Source organism: Diadema setosum, chromosome 4 (assembly GCF_964275005.1).
Source record: "Diadema setosum chromosome 4, eeDiaSeto1, whole genome shotgun sequence".
Taxonomy (NCBI): domain Eukaryota; kingdom Metazoa; phylum Echinodermata; class Echinoidea; order Diadematoida; family Diadematidae; genus Diadema; species Diadema setosum.
In genome coordinates this window covers 11,167,109-11,191,983 of record NC_092688.1, presented here as the reverse complement: position 1 = coordinate 11,191,983, position 24,875 = coordinate 11,167,109, and the positions used below count along the sequence as shown (strand labels likewise).

Genomic DNA, 24,875 nt, shown 5'->3' with positions numbered 1-24,875 from the left:
CTGACGGACTGCCGTGTGTCCGTGTGTCAGTGTGTCCGTGTGTACGGACTACCTCGTGGGGTGCAAAGAAGAAAACGAGCAAACAAACTAAGGTGTACCACGCAGGTCAATATTGTCAGTAAGATTGTGTTTGTATGCGTACGTGTGTGTTTCAACGGAAAGTTGATGTACTGTACACGTGTAATTTCATTCACCCACAAGACGTGTGATGGGTGTGAATAATAATAATAATAATACATAACATTTATAAAGTGCTTAATATCATATTTCTAAGCTCTAAATGATATAAACACCATGTTATGACAACAATTTTGTTGCCCCCGGGGCTGGCAAAGTATGCACACAACCCCCCACCCCCCCCCCCCCAAAAAAAAAAAAAAAAAAAAAAAAAAGATAAATACAATGAAATGAAATAAAAATAAAATAGATTAAATTGCCTATGGATGGGTAAAGTTGACCTGTACGAAATTAAGATGTGGAAATGCGGGCTGGTGGCAACCAAAATATATTTCATTTCTGCCTCCGCTCATCTCTCTCTCTCTCAGTGCCAATACCCAAAAGGAACATGAATCATATTGAAGTAAACAACAATAGTAACGACACTAGATAATGATAGTCATACTAATAAAAGATTCTGATTGTTATTATCATTACATAAAAAATACACAATTGATAACAAGGAAAATATTCCAGTTAGTACTATCATTACTATAAAAAGATACACAATTGATCATCAAGGATGATATTTCCAAATCTATCTATGCATGAATCCGGGTAAACGCGTCATGCAAAGATGTTCACATAATGCCTCAGTGAAACAGTCGATTCTGTTTCTATTGTACTAACGGGATCAACAGAAGAATCTGTAGGCAGTCTCAGGGGAGTAACACTGTCGATGTCGCCGCGCTTCTGCACCATACTGTCTGCAGTGGTGTGTGTGTGTGTTTAAACGACTTGCATGTGGTTGCCAAAACGTCTCGCCTCTCCACAACTGCGCCGGAGCTGTCTTCACAGACCACTGCCATGGACACTGTCTACCGACGTGTTTGTCCAATAATTCGACAGGGCGTACAGACACTGACAGATATCCCTTCTTGAATCGGATGCATGCCATCATAAAATCAAAACAGTTTATCCGCCGCTGGCTAGCAAAGCAAACGTAGTCCGATTTCTGCGGAATCCTTTTCTTGTTTCTTTTCTTCGTGTGTTTTTGTTTAGTTCAGTAGAAACTCATGCTCCTTTTAGGGGGCGCCGTGGATCTTGGCAAAGTTGATGTGGACGAGGGAGACTCGTGGCTTGCATTTAATGAGGTTAAAGAGCGCCCTCTAGAGAGGAAGTGACTATCTTGAAAGCCGCTGTCTCGAACGATGTCGTCCACGCTGGCTCCGAGCGACGATTCGTTGACATCGAGCCGTGGTTCGATGACCTCCATCCAGTAGCTGAGCTTCCGGGTCTTCATGAATGTTCCGTGGTTGTCAAACTTCACGATGTCTGTGGGTACAAAGTCAAGAAGTTGTATGGTTGGAGCTGATTTTGGTTTGACTACAACGGCTATGCGGACTGCTTTTTAAACGAGCAGTAAAAAGAACGTACAATATTATTGTACTACTATCATGACCTCTTTCATCCAAAAGCTCTTCAGTGCTGCCATTAATAAACCATTTTCAAGAGGGCCTGCCATTATCAATGTGTTTTATACCCCCAGCAATCCCAATACGTACACCCGTGTCCAACGTGACATTGTGGGTAACACGATTTCGTCCAATAACGTAAGCACTTGGCAGCATTGGGTGGGATTTTTTTTTTTATTGTCATGGTGACAGCCCCGCCCCCTCCGGAATTAAGGACACACCATGCATACATAAGATATCGATAATTCGCATATAGGGGTGGCTCATCATTGTTATTAGATGAAGGACAATATCAACAGTGAAGAAGAAACCAACTAACCAACCCAAAGAGACAGACAGGTAGACAGATAGATCGACAGACAGACAGACAAACAAACAAACAGACAAAACCGAATTCTCGATACGCTACTCACATAATCCCGGCTCCTCGAACCAAACCTCCCCGTCTTCAGCGACAATGTGACTGTTGTATCGCTTCTCGTCCAAGATAACGACCTTTTCTCCCGTGTGTGTGGTTCGAGTGATACCGAAAGCTACGTCGTGCGACTCAGTCTTGAATTCGTACCTGGTCATGAAGTGAATAAGAATGGTCTAGATTTGCGAGTCGGGTTCAGCGCACGAAATTTACAACGAAATGTGCGCAATGTGAATGAAAGTAAAGACATATCAATGTAAATAATAAAAAGGGAGGTAGGGCCTACATTATACTTTTGATGAGAATTGGAGAAGTGAGACATTTCAGTGAATAATTAAATTATGGAGATGGGGGGCGAGGGGAGGGACCCATATACTTATCTAAATATATCATAATTTATAACTAATACTTATATATATATATATATATATATATATATATATATGTGACCCTGCACCTCAAAACAAACAAAAAGTCGCCAGATATGAATTTTTAGTTAAGACCATATTCTGAAAGAGCGGACTTTAAGCTTTAAAATGATGTATAACTCAAATAGAATGGACTCTCCTAACCTATCTAAATATTGGCAAGAAAGCACAAACTCAGGAAAAGTGTGAACTGAGAAAACAGGCTCTGAAGTGCATTGTCTATTCAAGCGCTTAATCTTTACCAAACCGTGCTGGCTGTGCGATGAATGGGACAAAAAACAGGACGTAAACCACCAGAGTAACAACAATGAAGGAATTATCAGATTAAATTGAAATTAGGCATGCCTCATTAACACAATATGTTCATAATTAATGCTAACTTTCAAAGCAGTAGCACTATCCTTTCAAAAGTTATTAGAATTGAAAGTGAAGAGTGTGTACAAGGTTTTTCGGAAATGAAAAAAGGATTCTAAAGACACACCTAATCACACTATTCTATCAAAAATGTTCGAGATAAACTGCTAAAAAAACACACTTTCCTGCCCGTTTTATGATACCAAATTTTAACATAATGTAAAAGAAGACCCGCTCTTTCAGAAAATATGAAAAACTCAAGTTCGGCTAGGTTGACCCATTTCACTTATTTTCAGTCCTCACGCAAAATCAGTGTGTGTGACTTTATGTTCGTTTTGAGGTGCACGGTCACATATAGATATATATTACTCCCATTTTGCCTTATATCTCACAGCTAGCTTGAACATTTATTAGCGCAGCAGTACAATGTGTTCACCCTGTCATTGTTATCGATAACCCCTTTGTGTGCACCATTAATATTATTAATTTTTAGATGATGGCCGTCGTTTCAATCTTGTTGCCCTTCTTTCGTCTTGAGCGCACGACACGGCGGAGTACAGAACGCGATAACAGCTATCTATAAGATGCAGAAAATGCAAAGCGACAACTTTAGGGGAAGTTCCCTTCATCATTCTTCGCTGTTTGTGAGAGGGAATTCAAGCAGTAGCCAAGGGTTGATCAAGATAATTTCATTAATCATTAGCGCAAGCAAACAGACGCTTCAATGTTCAAAATGCAACCTCCATGGACAACTATTTTTGCTATTGTTTTTTTTTTTTAATAAAATGATACATACGAGGCATTGAGGAACTCAAATAACACAATGTGGGCATTCAATACTCGGTAAACAGGGTCGAGGAACTCCATGTCAACAGGTTATTATGACGTCAAGCTTCCTAAATAAACGTCATAATATAGCGAAGTACAGTGCGCATTAAGAAAGAAAAGGATAATTTAGAGGGCTACTATTTCATAATTGTCAAATATGGAGAGCACGATCTTGGTTGTGAGGAAAGGAGAACTCTTCTTTTAATCTTTCGTACCTAATTGTGTTGACAAATGTCATGCATGACTGAGCACATTAACTTTAAGAAAACAATAACGAGTTGCACTTTAAGAATGTATATTATGCATGCGCCCAAGAGCTGCAGGAAGAAAAGATGGTGAAAGAAAAGAAAAGAAGAAGAACCAATGGTTAGCAGAGTACAACCTCACCTGAATATGCTTCCGAGGGTGTTGACCTTGAACTTGATTTCTATGGACTTTTTACCCGGAAGTTCTTGCGTGGTCATCATTTCGTCATGTTCGAGATTGCGACCTTTCCGGTAGTAGAAAGTCGGAACCTTGCCTCCTAGGTTTATCTGCAAATAACATGCGTTAAGCAGGAAGTAGCAGCTGTTTTCAGGCGCACGAGTATGTTCTGTTTTTCCCTGTTTTTAATGAAGTATGTGACAGAGAAATCACGCTTTTTCTTCAGCAAAGATAATATATGGCCATGGCGAAGTTCCAGACTAAGCTGGGATCACCAGTTTTGAATGGGAGATCATATTAAAAAAAAAACAAACAAACAAACAAGCAATCTTGCAAACGTTTCTACGTGACATGAAAATTCCTGGGCCCCATTTCATGAAAAAAGTTGATATGACAGCAACTCTTGCTGGAATGACAATTGTCATGGTAACGACAAGAATCCAGCTTCCTGGTTGCCTGTTGCTATGGGGAGTTGCTGTCATATCAACCTTTATGAAATGGGCCAAGAGGTGTCAAATTGATCTCAAATGAATGGTAGATTCTGTTCTCACACGCAAATACAATATCATTTGATTTCAGACGATGCAAGGCAATTGAAAATGGGATATAACGTGGATTTGGATTTAAAAGAAAGGGGCCATGAACATAATGGAACATTTTGCAAAAACTTAATACAGGAGCAATGAAGGTAAGAAATAAAAGTTATCTCAATATCCAAACACTGATATTAATGTAATGATAATGTTGAAAGTGCTTATTACAATGAAGGTAATTTTGATACAAACAAACAAAGCGAAAGTAGGTGTAACCATACTAAGATGTTACAACTTACCTTTTAGTTCTTTTTCACTACCACACCATTACTTCCACTACTACTTTTACTATGATACTACTACTAAAACAACAACTATACTACTACTACTACTACTACTACTACTACTACTACTACTACTACTACACTCTAAATTCGTTGGATTAAAAAGTAATCTAATAGACCATCAGGAGGGACAAATCCAAATAATATTATTAATTTCAAATCTAATGGGAAAATTGTAATCTTACGTAGATTTGTCCCTCCTCATGGTCTTATTAGATTACTTTTTAATCCAACGAATTTAGAGTGTTCTTCTACTACTACTGCTACAACAACTACTACTAGGTCTACTGATAATAAACAAAAATACCCCCCCCCCAAAAAAAAAAAACAAAACAAAAAAACTGGTACTACTATTACTACAAATCAATCACTACTACCATGTTATGAAAAACACGAAATGAAAATCACTATAAAAATAATGTTATAAGTTTATTTTTGTGAAGCGTTAGAAACATTGAAGTTTCTTGTTCTAGATGAAATCTGTACCAGTCCTTTCAGGGTAGTTCAAGTTCAAATTCGTTTTTCTCCGCCCCTACAGTGTACATAATCGATAACATTGTTTATATACGCGCAATGTGAATAAAAGTAAGGACATGTTAATACAAGTAATGAAACAAGCAGGGTACTTGATACTTTTAATGGGGGTTGAAGAAATGAGACATTTGAGACAATGTTAATACACCAATTTGTTACTTTACAACTGCTGTTATACTACTATTACTATAAATAAATCACTACCACCGTGCCATGAAAAATACGAATTGAAAATCACTACAAAGGGTAAGTTTATTTTCATTACAAACGACCACTTCCCACTTCCGATGATTCGCAGCCCACGCTTCCAGTCGAAATCAACATCAGCAAGACTTTAGAGTTTATTCCTTTACTTCTTATCACTCATGAGATACAGTGGTCACCGCTTAATCGGGAGGGGTCGGGGCACAAGTAGTTTTTTTTTTTCCCCGTCAAGCGGTGCTCCCGCTTATGCGGTTGCTGGTGTTGGCCCGTGCAAACTACACAAAATGAAGCCAAGTTAAGTATGTGGGCATTACACCAAACCATGCACAGTTATTTAAACCACTGAAACTCCAATCGAACGTTCATACTCATATCTTGTCTGCTCTTATCATTTGTATCTGTTTTGTTTTGTTTTTTTCTTCCTGTTAGAAATACCAAGAATGCGTCAAAAATTCTGCTTTCAACGTATACAGTCGTTTTTTGTTTGTTTCCTGACATAATAGACGAAAGCACTGTGATGGTGACTTTGCTTACCACAACATGTCTGACTACGAGCGTATTTATTACATTGTGTACATAGTATACTAATCGCCACGCTTATAACTACTAACCTTGCTCGGGCACATGTTCGGATTGCCTCCCGAATCGGTCAGCGTGCCACCCCAGTGAACCGGAAGTACATCGGCGTCGATGTAATTCAGCAAGATATCCCTCCAGTTCCCTGAGTGAATCAAACATGTCAAACATGACGGTTGTCATTTGTTTCACCGATCTGTTTCGGTCCATTGATCACACATTTTAGTCTGCCTGTGAGATAGATGTGTTCATGAGCATGTATAGCCAGGTGTAGCACTGAAGATTGACCCGTTACCAATGAAATTTGATCTGAAGAGGCGACTTATATTGATTACCCTGATTTCATTGATAATTCTACAAACATTGAGCTTGCAATTACATAATCATCCCAATTCTACTCTACAAAAAAAAAAAACAAAAACAAGGAAGCAAACAAACAAAAACAAGAATACATTTGTACCACAGAAACGGTATGAAATCTGGCCGCAATATACACTACACTACAATATACTACAGTACAGTACAATACAATACAATACAATACAATACAACACAACACAATGCAATACAATACAATACAATACAATACAATACAATACAATACAATACAATACAATGCAATACAGTAAATACAATACAATACAATACAATACAATACAATTCAATGCAATGGAATGCAATATAATTAAATACCGTTTGAGAGGTGCAGTCAAACGTGAGGAAAATAAACCATTCCGCCTCTAACGCTCAATCCAAAACACAAAATATTCTTCAGGAACTCTCTCCCTCGACAAAGTTGCTATTTCATTTATTTATTTATTTTTTAGAACGAGCTGTAATCTTCACATTCAAAAACAAAATCCCTAATTTGCCATTTTTCTCGGCTTCAGGGCGCTCGAATTCATCAGGATAACAAGTTGACGGGTCACTAGATATCCCTGCCAGGGGATAACACAATGTCCCACTGTGTTTTTTTACACAGAAAGTGACTGCATGTAATGTGTAGAACGTTGAACCTTTTGTTTAGACAGTGTGTTCACATAGTCAACGATATGAACACACTAGCAACACATTAGGAACACACTGTGGGACACTATGTTCACATTGTTGACGCCAGAAATCAAATCATTTTATATTATGTTGTTGTTTTTGTCTTCAGCAAAGGCTATTTCGACAGACAGACAGACAGATAGTTCTAGAGTTTGGTGTATTCGCAAAATATTCATCACATTAACTGGAAACAAGCTCATCTGGCCCATAAAGTACATTGCCTTTCGAGTTTGCGTTGGTCTTTTGCAGCACTTTTTCGTTCGTTTGTTAATCCAGGACACACACAGGGCAAACATAGCACACACAGATCATTCTAATGAAAATATACTATGCTCCCTTGTTGTGTACATTCTTTAGATTTCAAAGACACAGGGGGAAAGAAGAGTCTAGTTCTTATGATATTGCACTCGAATGTCATGAAAGCAAGAAACGATGTTCTTTGCGATCTAAGGACAGTTATGCTACTGATTGCTTTCAATGTGATGGTTGTGCAAAATACGTTTAAAGGTCTGAATGAACGTTTGATTTGAATTGATTTGATTTGATTTATTTCTGCATTTTTCACAAAATATATACAACGTATAACAAACAATTTTCCAATACTAATCACAGTATATCCAACACAAAACGAATATATAAATACAATCACATAATCACTATGTATCAATAATGAAATATGTTTAGGTGAATTATAATCATAAAAAGCAATTGGGAAACCATTGCTTATTCAATCGAATAAATACATACAAAATGCAGGAGACCGTCATCTTAAAGGGGATGGCTAGTAACCGATCACTGGGAATCAGTGGGAATGCTGAGGGATGAGTGTTCCAATCCTTGTGGGATTCATTTAAGAGTACACTATATATCTATTCTTGTGTGAAAATTATTTGCTCCAGAATGGTCTCATATTCAAGTAATGTGCAGTCTAATGTTTCCAGGTAAGCGTCCCTGGTCAGTGACGGGGCATTAATCTGCACATTACTTGAATATGAGACCGTTCTGAAGCAAATAATTTTCACACAACAGTAGATATATAATGTACCTTAAATAAATCCCACAAGGATTGGAACAATCATCCCTCAGCATTCCCACTGATTCCCACTGATCGGTTACTAGCCATCCCCTTTAAGCTAAAGCATGAGTTTGATGGCGGCCTCTGGAAAAGCATATGGCTTGTACTTCTTTACAAATCACTTAAGACTCACTTAATTCATATTAATTTGTATAACCGAGTAGGGTAACTACAAAATGCATCAGTGCAACGGTGAGTTAGGATGCAAGTGCATATGTGAAGTTTTGTTGTTTTATTATTGTTAATGCTGAATAAAAAACATGTAAATGTAATGTAATTTTCATATTAAAAAAAGATGTACCTAATGTTTGTATATGCATGTTGTGTATGGACACGAGTCATGTAATATAACATTAGGGTGGAAAGAATAAAGTATATCTTTCAAATGAGACTGACGTTCAAATGAGACTGATGCTAAAATCTTTTGGAAATGCAGAGCAGGGTTCATCTCACGAGCTCAATACCCACGAGTTATACGGTCCACGAGCTACAGACATTGGAAAGAGAGTCCATGATTCGTACACGAACGGCTCACACAGCCCAAGAGCTAAACACCAAGTAAAACAGGCTTACTAACTTGACACTAAGTAAAAACAAGTCCATGCATGCAAGTACGTAAGTATTGAGCTCGACGCTATTACGTACACTGTACATTTAGGCTTCCTGGCTAGTGTATCGCTCGTGGACCGCATAGCTTGTGGGCCTATTTTAGTTGATGTCGAGCTCATGTGCTCTGTTCATTTTGTGTCTAACTCGTAGGCTGTATGACTATAGTCATACAGCCTAACTATAGTCATACACACCAACCACTATAGTGGTTAGTGTGACTCATGGGCATGTTACTTGTGGGCCGTGTGACTCGTGGAATGACCCGAGCTCATGACGTGCATCAGCAGAATAAACCTATTACCTCCAACGACTTTGATCTTCTCCCGTGTCCCTTCGCTGATGAAAGGCTTCAGTATGAAATAGACAGCTGGGAAAATCTTCGTCGGTCTCACAATGATCATCCGGTGAACCACTTCCGGGTAGTGTTGTTCAAACAGACCAGCAATCTTATATATATATATATATTTGAAGGAGAAATTAATTGTTAATGAGCATGAGTACGAAACTTAGTGAGCGCGCAAAATACAGAAAAAGAAACACATAAGGAAAATGTGACCAAAGAAAAATATCACAGATTATTCTTAGTTTTCCATGTTATACTTTCCTACTTGCTGATGGTGGCTATACAGTGCAGGTAGAGAAAAGGAAACAGAAATGAATTTTGTTTTTTACTCTTTAACTTCCTTTTCCATGTTTACCTCACCCTGACCGTTAATGAAAAGAGTGTCAATAAGCACTGTGTTAATCTACATCGTGCTCTGTCGACAAGCGGAGTAGCCTATATTTCATTATGTGTACCTCATAAATGTATCGTTGTAACCATGATAGTATGATGATTGTACAAACCTATTTCCATGTGAATTCACCTTCAAATGTTGTGGGAATTAATTCACTTCCTACAAGCAATAATTTGATCAAAATTACTCTTATTTCACATGTGTCATAAAATTCTCTTAAGTATTTCTATTCCACAATTAGCGCGCAAATTCTAATTTTTGATGTGAGTATAATATACTTGAGGAATATGTAACAATAAAACCAACCAAATGGGGGTAAAGTGCACTCACCTCTGTCATTACATTCATACCCGGTTTCCACATGTGCGATGTGCCTAGATGATCGAGATCGACAATCCAAGTGATGCCCTCGATATGACGACCAAGCTGGATAATAAAACAATCAATCCATCAGATAATCAATCAGTCAGTCAAACAACTTGTTAATCAATTTATATTATTCAATCAATTACACCATCGATCAAACGATGTGAGTCCAAAAAAAAAAAAAAAAATCGACTCTCGCGAAAGTCCCATTTTTTTTTTTCAGTCCCGAGAGCTTCGACTCGTGTGAGGTTTGCTGTATTATATGCAACATTTGCCATAGCCTGTAGCTCGTCACATATTTTCATACTCATTGTTGCCTCTCTGTTAGACTACAATATCTCCCTTTGAGAAATATCTCATTTCAATATTGTCATGGGAACTATTATTATGTTTTCGTTGTTTTTTGTGTTTGTGTTTGTGATGTAATGTATTTTGTAAGGCAGCTCACCACAAGCTTTGCTTTTTTGAGGTTCTACCTTCCTGTACAATAATTTCATGCATGTGATTTCCTACATGAAAAAAAAAAAGATGGAAAATAAATGTTATACAAACTTGAACTTGAAACGACGAAACCACTTCGTGAAACAAAACATTTGTTATTCAATCAAATAAAGAACAGCTTGGTAGTAGGTCTGACTATATGGTGATAATGATGGTGACATTAATACAAGATTTGCCGATTTTTATCATGATATCGAAATCTTCAGAGAGTTGATTAATTAATTAATTAATCAATCAATCGATCAATCGATCAACGAATTGATCCATCAATAAAACATAGCACATTACTTCAGGAACTCATAGGGTGGCGATGCTGTTAATGTATGAAGAACTACTTCATTTAATCACGAGGTTCATATCATAAAACTCATTTAAAAATATTACACCAAGAAAGGACGAAATCACACAAGCGCTCAGAATAGCAAAATTTCAACATGCGCACAACCTTGTCCCTGCAATATCATCCAAAGGAACAAATTTAATGTTTGAGCGTCGTAGTATGTAGTTGATAATCACCGACTTTCATTTCATTTCATTTCATTTCATTTCATTTCATTTCATTTCATTTCATTTCATCTCATTTCATTTCATTTCATTTCATGTTTATTTCATTCTTTATTTCTTTTCGGCAAACATAACACGAAATGAATCAGAAGATATAACATAGGCATGTATTCGACTTTACATGGTAGATAATGGTTAACAAATACGAAATTATACATGCATACCGGCAGAATACAAGACTAGTTATCTCTGGAGAAAAAAAAAAGAATTGAGAGGTCCACTGAAAAGCATGCTTGTAAATTGTGAACCACTCAAAGGATTCTTGTGAACATAGTTTACAAAGACAGGACAGAACAAGACAGGATAGAACAAGACAGGAGAAACACAACGACATTACATGACTTGACAGAAGGATATGTACCATTGGAAGTGTAATAAAGCACAAAGACTTGCTAACTTTAGCTATTGAACATGTTTCTGCATGGGAGTATAACGTCCTAGCTTGTGTAAAATGGATAGATCGTAAACTCAGATATCTTTATATGGGCCCTCTGTCATTCCAGCACGTTTTCTCGCATGTGCTTCGCTTTTGTTGCGTATAATATTGAAATGTATAATTTGTTTACTGATTAGATTTATCCAACGTACTCCTGATGTTATTAATGTGCACGTTTTTGTTTGTACTTTAGTCAACTTTGATCTCGTCCAGATCAGTTTCAGCTGCATGCATTTACATGTGCTTCGTTTGCGACGCCTCAACCATGATTATATCAAAGATGAACATTGTGATTAGTCTACGGTGTCATGGTACAACTTCTGCGTGGCGAAGATTAGCTTTCTTTTTCTTTCTTTTCAGCGAGCAAGTAAACATACTTGAGAAGCAGTAATTGTACAATTTTCTGATTTAAGAGCGATAATTCGTCCGTTATCAGAAGCCGAAAAGAGCTGAAGTGAACCGCCAAGCTCAAGCAATTTAACTTACCTTTCTTGATACTGCTTCTTGCTCTTTTGTAAGTCGTTCCAAAATGTGGATGTGTGTTTTGATGACATCCCCGGCTTTCACGGAGAATAGGATACCTATGGTATAGCACCAGAGGAATACATGTATCTGAGCAAAATTTAGGTAAACTGTGCTCGAGGAAACTTGAACACTTCTCAAGGTGTTTGTGTGAACCAAAATATTATTCATCACCATGATACTGGAATAAAAATTTCAGTTTAGATAGTAGGAGTAATGATAATGTAGCAGCACGCAAACATCCACTTTGTCGATAATTGCATATATGTATATGTATATATATATATATATATATATATATATATATATAATACAAATGGTATATATAATAAATGATTTATATACAAATATTATGTATATATATATATATATATGTATATAATATATATAATAAATGATTTGTATACAAATATTATGTATATATATATATATATATATATATATATATATAGATACGTATATTATGTATACACTATACATACAAAATATATTTACTTTTCACAATTCTATCATCAGTTCCTTTCTCACTTTTGGGGGCGATATCCCTCCTTGTGTCGCCCTTTGATCCACATATAATACTTTTGTATTTCTGTACAGCTTCGCAGTTATTACTTTTAGACTGCTTGTACAATGTACTTGCTAAATTGTCAGCGTGATGATCAACAGCGTGCAGGCCTTTGAGAGAGGGTAACTTTAACATGTTGCGGATGAACTTTGACCTTCTGTGTGTTTAGAATGCCGACCCAAATGGCATCGTACACACTGTCCACCGTCACTTGTACAGAAAGGGTTAAACAAACTACACCGAGTCAAAACAACACAGCTGCATGTTCCAGAACTCTGGAAAAGTTTCTTATTGTTACTGTTAAATTCGGGCATGTAGTTTAAATATGAAACTACTATATTAGACAAACATTGTATCTCTTTGATATCATATTTTACCCTTTTTGTTTGTATCAGGTGTGTATTGTGTGTGTGTGTGTGTGCGTGTGTGTGTGTGTGTTTGTGTGTGTGATCGAAGTATGCAAAGCTGTGACAAAATGTCATACCTTTCGGGTCGACGTTGCCAAGGGGAGAAATCCAAATGATGTGACCTTCTTTGTCCAGTCCTATGGCGCCTCCTGGCCAGTACTTCAGGCAAACCTTGATAGGACAATAATGATGAGAGAAGGACTTTTATTCCGACGACACTCAAACCGACTCAACTTTCTTTTACAGTTACTTCAAAATGCAGCTCACATTTATTTCAACTCAACACTCCTACTATGGTCTTGTGGGCCTTATTTTGTTTCACATCCATTTGACATCCAAAGACAGGAGGAAAAAGCCCACCCCCTTCAAAAAAAAAAAAAAAAAATGAAGTAGGGGCCTAAATTAAAAGGTATGATGCAGTCACTTTCCAGAAAAAGTAAACCAGTAACAAGACGATAGTGGTATGGATGTGACATAGAATAGCATTTTTAAACCTGTTCAATGCAGAAAAAAAGCCGAAAGAAATAATGCTCTCAAGCTGTGCTGGTAGAAGTTCAGCCACCACTATCAATTCTTTTAACAGGGAAGAAGCGATGAAGTAAAATAATGCAAGTGTGCCATATCATAAAGCACGTTGTGTATGCAAAGTAAAATATTAATGGTTGAAGAACCCTGACAGTAAAAGCAGAGTTTGCTTTGATTCTTATATATATATATATACATATATATATATATATATATATATATTTTTTTTTTTTTTTTTTTTTTCTGAGATGCGTTTTTGAAATTTCATCTGTGAGGGGAAGTTTTGTCCAAAGTAAGACTGGTTTGATCGTTTCACTTCAGACAGAGAGAACATCTTGGTAGGAAAACTATAGTCCCCGCGCATTATCAAAAACCGACAACGCTGGACTGTAGATGCCATTCGACAACCCGTGCCAAAAACTCACGGTCGAGTCCATGCTTGCTTAAATTACTTTTCTCTCTTTGTACATATAGTTGTAACATCGTTTAATTTTAGAGAGTTTCTAAGGCAGACATCGTGTCTACATCGGAATATTGGTCTTAGCACAATGGCTCAAGATTGACGAAGGTGGTTGATTGTTCAGTTGGTTGTCCCCTACATCATCAACTGTTACTTTGTGTGACTAGCGTACCAGCATAATTAGTACACTCGCTGAAGAAAATGGACGAGGGAAGTAGAACACGCAGGGTAAGATATATTCCCCTTCTTAGAGAATCTGGGTAGGCTCCTCTCTGCATAGAAAAGAAGCAATCTCATACAAATGGCTCTCATTTGCACTCATTAATCAAATCAGCCTTATTGTCGTGTTGTTGTCTTATTGTCGTGCTACAGCACGTGTCTGAGGATGACGTCACGTGGTGGACGTTGCATTCCAAGTTTCAGCACGGTGCTGTCAAACTGAAAGTCATTCGTGCACATTAATCTCGTCATTAATAATGGCCTTTTGACAAGCCTTCGCCACTTGGGCTTTTAAGGCGAAAGTGAAGGGATTTTCAGGACAGTCCCAGAACCATTCCCAGAACTAGGTTATGCCTGTCGTGCATACATCGTTGATGTATTATACCACTTCAGGAGGTTATGTAGCACATGGGTTAAGATCTGTCTTATACCTCTCCTTGTCTTCGTTCTTCTCTCTCTCTCTCTCTCTCTCTTTCGTAGGCATTGTCTTGTCACTCTTTATGTCACATGTTGCCATTGTCCATGTCCTGTCCAGAATTTGTTTTCCTCATAAAACTAGAAGTATATGTTTGTGTACATGTATGTATAATATATATGATATATATATATATATATATTATATATAAATAAATTATACATCTCTATCTCTCTATATCTACATCTATAACTCTAATAACTGTATGTACATTTATTTTTGATCAATTTTTATTATTTGAAAGACCAGCTGAACATGTTTTAAACTTACCATTGTTTTATTGAAATGACAAGCACATTCACTTCAAAAGAATGATATTGGAATATTGACGTCATGTATTTGTATCTTATCTGCATGGTCTCAATAACATCATTTATGTTCTGTTGATAAATGAAATAAATGGAATTGAACTGAAACCTGAAATGAATTGAATTAAACCTGTATGATATCTTGTTTTACTCCCCTTTGAGTTAAGTGAGGTCAGTCGAGTGGGTTTATATGATGAACCCTGTGTGTTTAACAGTCTCAACATCTCCATTATGTAATCCATTGCATATAAATGAGTTGAGACATGAAGATGTGTACGATTTATAACATAACTGAGTTAGAATTAATATGTCGAATAAAAAAAAAAGAGTTCCGAACGTGATGTGCATGTATTCCCTACGAACTCGGAGTGGAATTATTTTCTTTGGAAAACAAATATCGACCAGTAGAAAAATGATATGCAAAAGGAAAAAAAAATAATGCTTTAAACTCCCATATATATATATATATATATATATATATTTGCACATCTGGAATGTTTTTAATTAATGTTACTTACTTCGGGTATCTCATACCATTCCAATATAGTGTCCACTCGGTTCTGACTCCGCCATGTTAAATCCTGGATAAAGAGAGATAACGTGCCATTAAAATATCAACTGAAATTTATGAAAAGACAAAATGAAAGAATACCCTTTAAAAGGAGATGAGCGAGACGAACAGCCTTACATGGATAAACAGGGTTGTATTGTTCCTTTTTTTCTAATTGCTATTTATGACTTTGCTCACTTCAGTTGCTCAATAATCAGTTATTTATCAGATGCAGTATTCTCGTCTTTATGTAAACAGAGAAACACAAGCAGCTCCTATAAGTATATCCCAGTTTAGCTTTAGCATACAGTGGCATATTTAAAGTTTGCTTAAACTGTTAAATATGTTAGTCTAAAGTGCAAAGTTGTTATCTGCTAAACTGACTTCATGAAAGGGCATTATATTCAAAGTTGATATAAATAGTTGACATTTTTGAGGTCTACTAATCAGCTCAGAGCAATGCAGAAGCTGGGGGGAGTGCGGGGGCTAACATAATTGCCTTCAATTTTGATACATATCTGCTTGTGATTTTATACATAATCTGTCTCATGAAAGTAAAAGAAATTCTGTGAATTACATTCTTTAGTGCTTACGTGTTTGTTTGATTGTATCCCAGCATTTCGAGACAAAGTTTGATGTCAATGTGTCAGGAGTTGCATCATAATTCCACTCTGTCTGGCTGAACCATAACTACAAATTCCTAGTGATGTTAATCACAATGCCTCTCTGTGCCGAACTATATATGGTCTATTAGTTCAATGGCAATTTCATTAGGTCATATTGATTTCACGAAATTGCTAGGTAGTGTTAAAAATAATCTTTCTCGGCTGAACTGTGGTTAGTCAATTCAATGGAAATGTTATTGCAAAGCCGACTTCAGTAACTAAAATGTTACATTATGTTATGAATTCTCCTATAGTTATACTTCCGTCAGCCATATACTTTGCTGTCTCAGCTTGAAAGGACATGTATCCCTGAGGGCATGAATAATTTATCTTCATAGGACAACAACAAAACGAGAGTGAAAGGAAAAGGGGGAAAGGAATTTGAGCGAGATCGAGAGATGAAAACACCTGACAATACAAAAAGAAGGAAGAAGCAAAGTATTAAACTTTGACCCAAATATTCTGCAGAGTAAATATCGTTGGTATACTCACCTGTCTGAACATCGCCTCCGCCTTTTTCACTGAAAACCTCCGCGCTGAAAGCATAAAACAACAAAGCTCCACATTCTCAGGTGAAATTCTAAATCCATGTTCAAGTTGATTTGAAACAAATTACAGAGATATGTCAACCAAACAGAAAACTAAAAATATCACTAGAATACGACCTTAAAGGGGATAAAGTTATAAAACGCTAAGCTTCCGCTATAGCTCATGAAGCAGCGATATCCGAGGCAACTATTATGCAAACAGTGTGAACTGATAATATCATTGTCTCCCAAGTCTATCATCGACTTGCAAAAAAAAAAAAAAAATCTTCACGTTTGGAATTGAAAAACAAAACATAATAGTAAATGTTTTGTTTTACTTAACCTGGAAAGACCGACTTTCGGGGTGTAAGGGTTTGCGTTTTCTACTAATATTATCCTTTAAAAAATCCAACCAACAGCAACAACATGATTTTATAACATTTCTGTGAACGAAAAGGTTGGGAAGTTGAGTGGGAATGGCATAATGGCCTCGTGTTTAAAGAGCACATGTGGTTGCTTCATTAAAAAAAAACCACAACAACAACACTTAAAATTCAATAACCTTTAGTTTGACCATATTTTCTTCGATGAATCTTCTTTAATGCTATCAAGCATCTATCCCGAAGCTCGTACACACACACATGCACACAATAAATACATTTCTCTTATTAAATTAATAAAAAAAAAAATGACATGCAGCTCAAAGCCTAATCTTAGAGTTTATCATTCTGATGGCTGAATTGACTCTGTTTAGTAATGCTAAATGGCAAATAACATAATCTTGCCCACCTGTGGTGACTGATTGGGTGAATAGATGTCTGCACACTTAAACTTAACAATATCAAAGATGATGTTTTCCTTCATTATATTATATAATAATACTTTTTTGTCTATCATGTTATTATATATATATACATATATATATATATATATATATATATACATATATATATATATATATATATATATGTATATATGATAGACATACACACATATATATATACGTATATATACATACATGTATGTATATATATATATATATATATATATATATATATATTGTAACGAAATTCGGTGGAATCGATTCGATTTAACCGTTCGATTATAATGTGTCATAATCGATTGTGCCTATAGCATAGAAAATGGGCCATTATCGGAATGTTGGACAAACATTTTGATGTGGTAGTGCATTATTATGAGTTCTAACATTTATCATTAGATATGTGGTTACTTGTTTGTCATGGGCAAGTTTGGATTAGTTTAATACCAACTCCGGTTTAGACCGACGATACATGCCGAATTAAAGTAACCATGTACAAGAGATACTGCTAAAATGTATAATCGTTCTACGAATTTAATAACCACGCCAACATTGTAAATAATTTGAATGACTACTACGAGTATTTTCCGAGTCGCTCATGGCCGTGCGGAATTGCCTCCTTTATCCGCGATAGGAGGGGAGGCATATAAATTGGCCGTTGTGTGACATAGTCCGCAACAAGCAGCCCGTGTATGATACATTTCCAATGTGTTGTTAATGTTTACTTCTATGTGTAGTAAACTGTACATGTGTTCTTGAATTGCTGCCTTCACTGTGTTTTCTTGAGGATACTACCACAATACATCAGTTAGGAGAGAGGTGGTACATGTTCCTGAGAAGCCCAATTAGCAAGTCATTGGATTTCGGGCATAATGGTAATGTGACTTGTCGCATAGTCCGTGCCCAATCCAAGTTCCAGTCGTCGCCATTGGATTTCGGGTATAATGGTAATGTGACTTGTCGCATAGTCCGTGCCCAATCCAAGTTCCAGTCGTCGCCTGAAGAAGTTGGTAACGGTGCGATACAGCACTTTACCCCGTGCCATCAACGACACCTGTGCCACCATATGGTTGTGAAAGGTGTTCCACGTTAGCGTGACTGAGTTGGTAGCAAAAGTTGGTAACAAAAGTTGGTAACAAAACTTGGTAGCAGAACTTGGTAGCAAGAGTTGGTAGCAAAAGTTGGTAACAAAATAAGTATACCAATTTAACATCCTCTACAAGTGACGCTTGGGAGTGACATACTCTAAGTGATGCTGAACTTGGTATGTGTGCCGCTTGTGTTGGTGAGCTGCTTCTGACACAACATAATACATGGTAGCGTACAGACTTGTAGTTTTAGTAATTTAAAGGGATCGTTGTAAACTGCAACAAAACGAACCCCGCCTACTCGGCCATCCTGACACGGCTCGCGGAGACATTTGTACAGACAGTCAAATACACTCACATACTTCACGACGAGAAGGCGAGTTCGTCACACATGGTGTCAGGAGTGGGATCCCTATTTGTAACTTTTGTATGAATTAATGTAATTAACTGTGTTTTCACTATGGCACACGAAACACCATTGTTGGAGTTGTCACTTTTGCTGGAGAGCAAGATCAGCGAAATCGACGACTTAATTGCTCAGGTGTCAGAATCCGTACGCAAGCAAACTGAAGTAGCACCAACTTCGGTTTCTAACTCACGCTGCTCACCGATAACACTTGGAGGGCGCCTTAACCAGTCGTCACGACCAAGCTCGCCAGTGGCCGTGACACCTCAGCTGTTTGAAGATGCGAATAATGAGGTGGAGTTGTCAGCTCCTCCATCGGCAAAGCCACTACCTCAGCAGCATCAAACTCCAATGCAGCAGTCGCATTCATCTCGTACAAGTGACCAGCCTGTTACATTTGGAGGACAACCAGATGTAATGCCACATCAGTTTGGCCCGAACCAGCGGCGTCGAACAGAACTCTGGGACCAGAGACGTCATTATGATGTTCAGGGCAACGGAACCAGCAAACCGGCTGTCATACCAGATAGATATGATGGCAAAGGACCTGTGCTGGACTATCTTTGTCATTTCGAAGCTTGCGCTGGAGTTAACCGCTGGACGGAAGAGGAAGCTCTTCAATATTTGGCTGCTAGCTTGAAAGGAGCTGCTGTCAAAGTACTAGCACAGCAGACGGGGCGTCAGTTGACGTACCAAGAACTCGTGAACCGCCTGAAGCACCGCTTTGGACCTGTTTCGCATTCAGAAGTATTCCTGGCAGAACTGCGTACCAGACGACGCAGACCGAAGGAAAGTTTGCAGGAGCTAGGACAGAGCATTCGCGAGCTTACATCCATGGCATATCCTGAATTCGAGGAAGCGGGCCAAGATAAATTGGCTCGAGGTCATTTTCTGGATGCAATAGTTGACCGTGATATCAGAATCGGCCTCTTCCGGGCTCAGCCTCGTACGCTCGACGAGGCCATCCAAGCTGCTCTCAACACAGAAGCCTTCCTGCGGATGGAGAGCGACCGTCGACAGTATAACCGTGTCTTGTTGTCACAGGAGGAAGAACAAGACGTGGCTGTGAAGGATGGAGACACTGCTGACAAATCCATGGGGGTGTCTGAAAATAACACCACTCTCATGATCGAAGCAGTGAGCGATCTAATAAAGAAGAGGGAGAAGGAGCAGCCAGCGCCATTGCCGAGAAACGACTTGGCATTAAAGACTGAGACACTCCCTACAAGCGAACAGGAGGACAGTCAGCCTTCTGACAACAAGGAGGACACATCCAAGGAGGGTACGAATCCTCCAGACGACGGGTGCACACCAGCCAGAGAGGCATCCGAAGCAGAGACATCTCACCCGCCACTACCTAGTTCCCCAGCTTCACTTCTGTCATCCACGTTCCAGAAAGGACTGTACGTGAAGTTGAACGTGAATGGGCGGGAGGTGATGTTTCTGGTAGACAGTGGTGCATCGCAGTCTTATGTCTCAGAAGGAATGTACCTGCGAATGAGACCCGAGCGAAAGCCACCACTTGAACCAGTGACAAGCATCGTTCGTCAAGCAGATGGATCTCGGTTGAAAACAAAGGGACATGCAACCATGGAACTTCAGCTTGGCTCTTGCTTGTGCCATGTTGACTTGGTAGTAGCTGACATAAGAGCTGAGGGCATCCTTGGTCTGGATCTCCTGATTGGTCTGGAAACCACGCTAGATTTCGAGAAAATGCAGCTGCATACTCCATGGGTATCTCTCCCATGTATAAATAATGAGAAACAGATATGTGCAGCAACGACAGCACCGATGTTGGTAAAAGGGACTGCGCCAGCCAACCTTACCAGCCTTGCTGAGGACGACACGGAGACCACGCCTCTCGACGAAGGTATAACTCAGAATCGTGTGCCGCCCCATCTGGATAACTTCTGTCAATGCAGTTTGACAGGGACTCCTCCAGAAAGCAATTCATCGGCATGCCAGCTTCTGAGATACGACTCAGAGGTGTTCTCCACAGGCCGAGCAGGGCTAGGAAGAAAGGCAACACTTCAAAAACGTGTCAACGTCAGCAGAGCAGCACCAGTACGAGTGTGTGACGACTCTTCCTCACCTGCACGCTATTCTCGGTCACCGGGAAGACCACCTGATTATCTACCCCGATCGAGGAGCCGCTCTCCGTTGAGACACGTCCCTTCTTCATCTCGTCATACATCGGATTCATTCTGGCACACCATGCCAGGGTGAAATGTGACATTTCCCGTGTCGACCTGTCTGCTGCAAGGGAGCAGCCTGGACAGGAAATCAAACGAAGAGACTGTTGAACTCTTAAAAGATGAGTTTGCGACGAACAATTAATCTATATGACAGTTGGACAGCTTTGAACTAAAGACTGTAGTTGTCTCATAACGTTGCTATGGACTGTACGCAGAGTTTTGCAAAGGAGCAAAACGTTCAATAATGTTTGTAGTAGTACAGTTTGTTGTCATTTTTTTGTTCTCTATGTGTTCGGCTCCAGGGACGAAGCCTGCATGGGGAGGGAAGCCATGTAACGAAATTCGGTGGAATCGATTCGATTTAACCGTTCGATTATAATGTGTCATAATCGATTGTGCCTATAGCATAGAAAATGGGCCATTATCGGAATGTTGGACAAACATTTTGATGTGGTAGTGCATTATTATGAGTTCTAACATTTATCATTAGATATGTGGTTACTTGTTTGTCATGGGCAAGTTTGGATTAGTTTAATACCAACTCCGGTTTAGACCGACGATACATGCCGAATTAAAGTAACCATGTACAAGAGATACTGCTAAAATGTATAATCGTTCTACGAATTTAATAACCACGCCAACATTGTAAATAATTTGAATGACTACTACGAGTATTTTCCGAGTCGCTCATGGCCGTGCGGGATTGCCTCCTTTATCCGCGATAGGAGGGGAGGCATATAAATTGGCCGTTGTGTGACATAGTCCGCAACAAGCAGCCCGTGTATGATACATTTCCAATGTGTTGTTAATGTTTACTTCTATGTGTAATAAACTGTACATGTGTTCTTGAATTGCTGCCTTCACTGTGTTTTCTTGAGGATTCTACCACAATACATCAGTTAGGAGAGAGGTGGTACATGTTCCTGAGAAGCCCAATTAGCAAGTCATTGGATTTCGGGCATAATGGTAATGTGACTTGTCGCATAGTCCGTGCCCAATCCAAGTTCCAGTCGTCGCCATTGGATTTCCGGTATAATGGTAATGTGACTTGTCGCATAGTCCGTGCCCAATCCAAGTTCCAGTCGTCGCCTGAAGAAGTTGGTAACGGTGCGATACAGCACTTTACCCCGTGCCATCAACGACACCTGTGCCACCATATGGTTGTGAAAGGTGTTCCACGTTAGCGTGACTGAGTTGGTAGCAAAAGTTGGTAACAAAAGTTGGTAACAAAACTTGGTAGCAGAACTTGGTAGCAAGAGTTGGTAGCAAAAGTTGGTAACAAAATAAGTATACCAATTTAACATCCTCTACAAGTGACGCTTGGGAGTGACATACTCTAAGTGATGCTGAACTTGGTATGTGTGCCGCTTGTGTTGGTGAGCTGCTTCTGACACAACATAATACATGGTAGCGTACAGACTTGTACTTTTAGTAATTTAAAGGGATCGTTGTAAACTGCAACAAAACGAACCCCGCCTACTCGGCCATCCTGACACGGCTCGCGGAGACATTTGTACAGACAGTCAAATACACTCACATACTTCACGACGAGAAGGCGAGTTCGTCACAATATATATATATAACTTCTGAAAAGAAGAGGAGATAATAACCCAAAATAAACGTTCTTGTTGGGAGAACCCGTCAAAATATTGTTGACAACGACTTTACTTATGAGGAAGTTCCACAGTTATATGAAGATGAATTATGCAAACATTACTTTCGATACCATTATTGACCCATGATCTATCCGTACTTACCTATACTATTCTCAAGAAAGAATATGAAAAAGAAAAAAAAATAAAGAGAGAAAGAAAGACAAACAAAAAAGGGGGGAAGAAAGGGAACGAAAGAGAGAAACGGCAGAAAGGACGGGTGCACGTCACGAGACCGACACCCACGAGTCATACAGCCCACAAGTCATACAGCTCACAAGTCATACAGCCCACGAGTCATACAGCTCACAAGTCATACAGCCCACGAGTCATAAAACAGCTCACAAGTCATACAGCCCATGAGTTCGACACTAAGCCAACAAGTCCCACGAGACCGACACATTACGCGCCGTGTTGTATCTGTCGAACTCGTTTTTACCTAGTGTCGAACTCATGGGCCGTACGACTCGTGAGCTGTATGACTCATGAGCCTGTTTTCAATGTCGAACTCGTGGGCTGTATGACTCGTGGGTGTCGGTCTAGTTGGATGACCTGGAAAGGACACTGACGGACATATAAAAGAAGAAATACGAAGGAAAAGAAAGAGCTGAGCAGTTGAGTTGAAAGCACTTCTCCAGAACGGTATAGGTGAAACAGAATAAATGATAGAGCTAACGGGTACGTTGGTCAAGATTTCGTCTCTTGTAACGTGCGTAACAAGTATAGCCTTTTGGGTCTTGACAAAATAGAATTACCATCATTGTTGTGGATAATACCCAAAGGGGCTACTTAAGACAAATTGATGGTTAAAGGTAGATCTATTTTCACCATTATTGTGTAGGGACATTATGAATGTAGGGGGGAAATGGAAACAAATTTTTAAAAAATCGTCACATCTTGCGTGGAAATACAACAAAGTCGACTTTTTTGTGCTGTTTCCTGCCGTTTGAACGGGACCCTGGTCTTACCTCTTAAAAATCGTAATAGAAGATGGTCGGTGTGCTGAGGTTCCAGAACATCGCTCAAGTTTGTTTTCAACTGGAAATGATGAATGAGAGTCCCAGACAGATCAAACAAGCATGATAATGACTAAAATCCAATCAGAAGACATGACATGAAAAATTGATTTAGGATTTATTTTGGTATATCATAAAATTATAGATTTCTGGACAAATCCTCAGACTTCAGCTGCTACTGTAAGTATTGCTAACCTCTTCTGATTTTCCCGATATGGTTTATAAGATTTGAATGATAATTATGAAGCGATTTCCTGAAGAATGAATATGGCAATAATTTTTAAAAAGTTGCTTGAAATAATTGTTACTTTTATGTTGACCTTGCAATTGTCACGGGTATGTAATCCTTCATCCGTCAGGTAATTTCATAGATTAAAGAGCAACGGTCACAATATACCCTATGTAAACATTGTTTGTGTTTTCTTTTCAAGTCCGTGCGTATTTTGTTTCCATTACCCACGGAAAGCAAAACAAAAGAAAACTCAACTCGGATGTAAATCAGCAGTATTGTCTGTTAGGTCATCATAATAGATACATCTGTCAGAAAACAAAAGACTTAATGACACTGTTTATTGACATGTTTAGTTTTCCATTTTTATCCTTAGTACGTCGATCTGCAAAGCGAAAGAAAGGTTTTGAAAGGTATCGAAAGAAAAAATATTAAAGGGGTCGTATAATTTTGGTTGAGACCTAATTTTAGATATCTAACATTTTTTTTTTTGGTGAGATAATGAGAAACCTCTTAAGAAATATGAAAGAGCATCTAATTCCATGTGGAATTCAATGTTTATTTGATGAAAATTGGTTTTGAAATGGCTGAGATATCCAAAACAGAGCAATTCTAATAAGTGTGGGACCCACACTTTT

At 38.5% G+C, this 24,875-nt stretch overlaps 1 protein-coding gene across 1 annotated transcript in view; it reads right to left on the bottom strand.

The window, feature by feature from the left end:
- Positions 1–1,219: 1,219 nt before the first annotated feature.
- LOC140226863 (SEC14-like protein 2) overlaps positions 1,220–24,875 on the bottom strand; it is a 24,972-nt gene continuing 1,316 nt past the window's right edge. Inside the window, exons 2-12 of the mRNA XM_072307293.1 lie at positions 23,961–24,030; positions 16,797–16,840; positions 15,608–15,670; positions 13,180–13,273; positions 12,095–12,189; positions 10,072–10,167; positions 9,306–9,450; positions 6,306–6,415; positions 4,044–4,189; positions 2,045–2,196; positions 1,220–1,491 (exon numbers count right to left, since the gene is read on the bottom strand). Coding sequence (XP_072163394.1) covers positions 1,220–1,491; positions 2,045–2,196; positions 4,044–4,189; positions 6,306–6,415; positions 9,306–9,450; positions 10,072–10,167; positions 12,095–12,189; positions 13,180–13,273; positions 15,608–15,670; positions 16,797–16,840; positions 23,961–24,030 — 1,287 coding nt within the window. The remainder of the gene's footprint in view (positions 1,492–2,044; positions 2,197–4,043; positions 4,190–6,305; positions 6,416–9,305; positions 9,451–10,071; positions 10,168–12,094; positions 12,190–13,179; positions 13,274–15,607; positions 15,671–16,796; positions 16,841–23,960; positions 24,031–24,875) is intronic.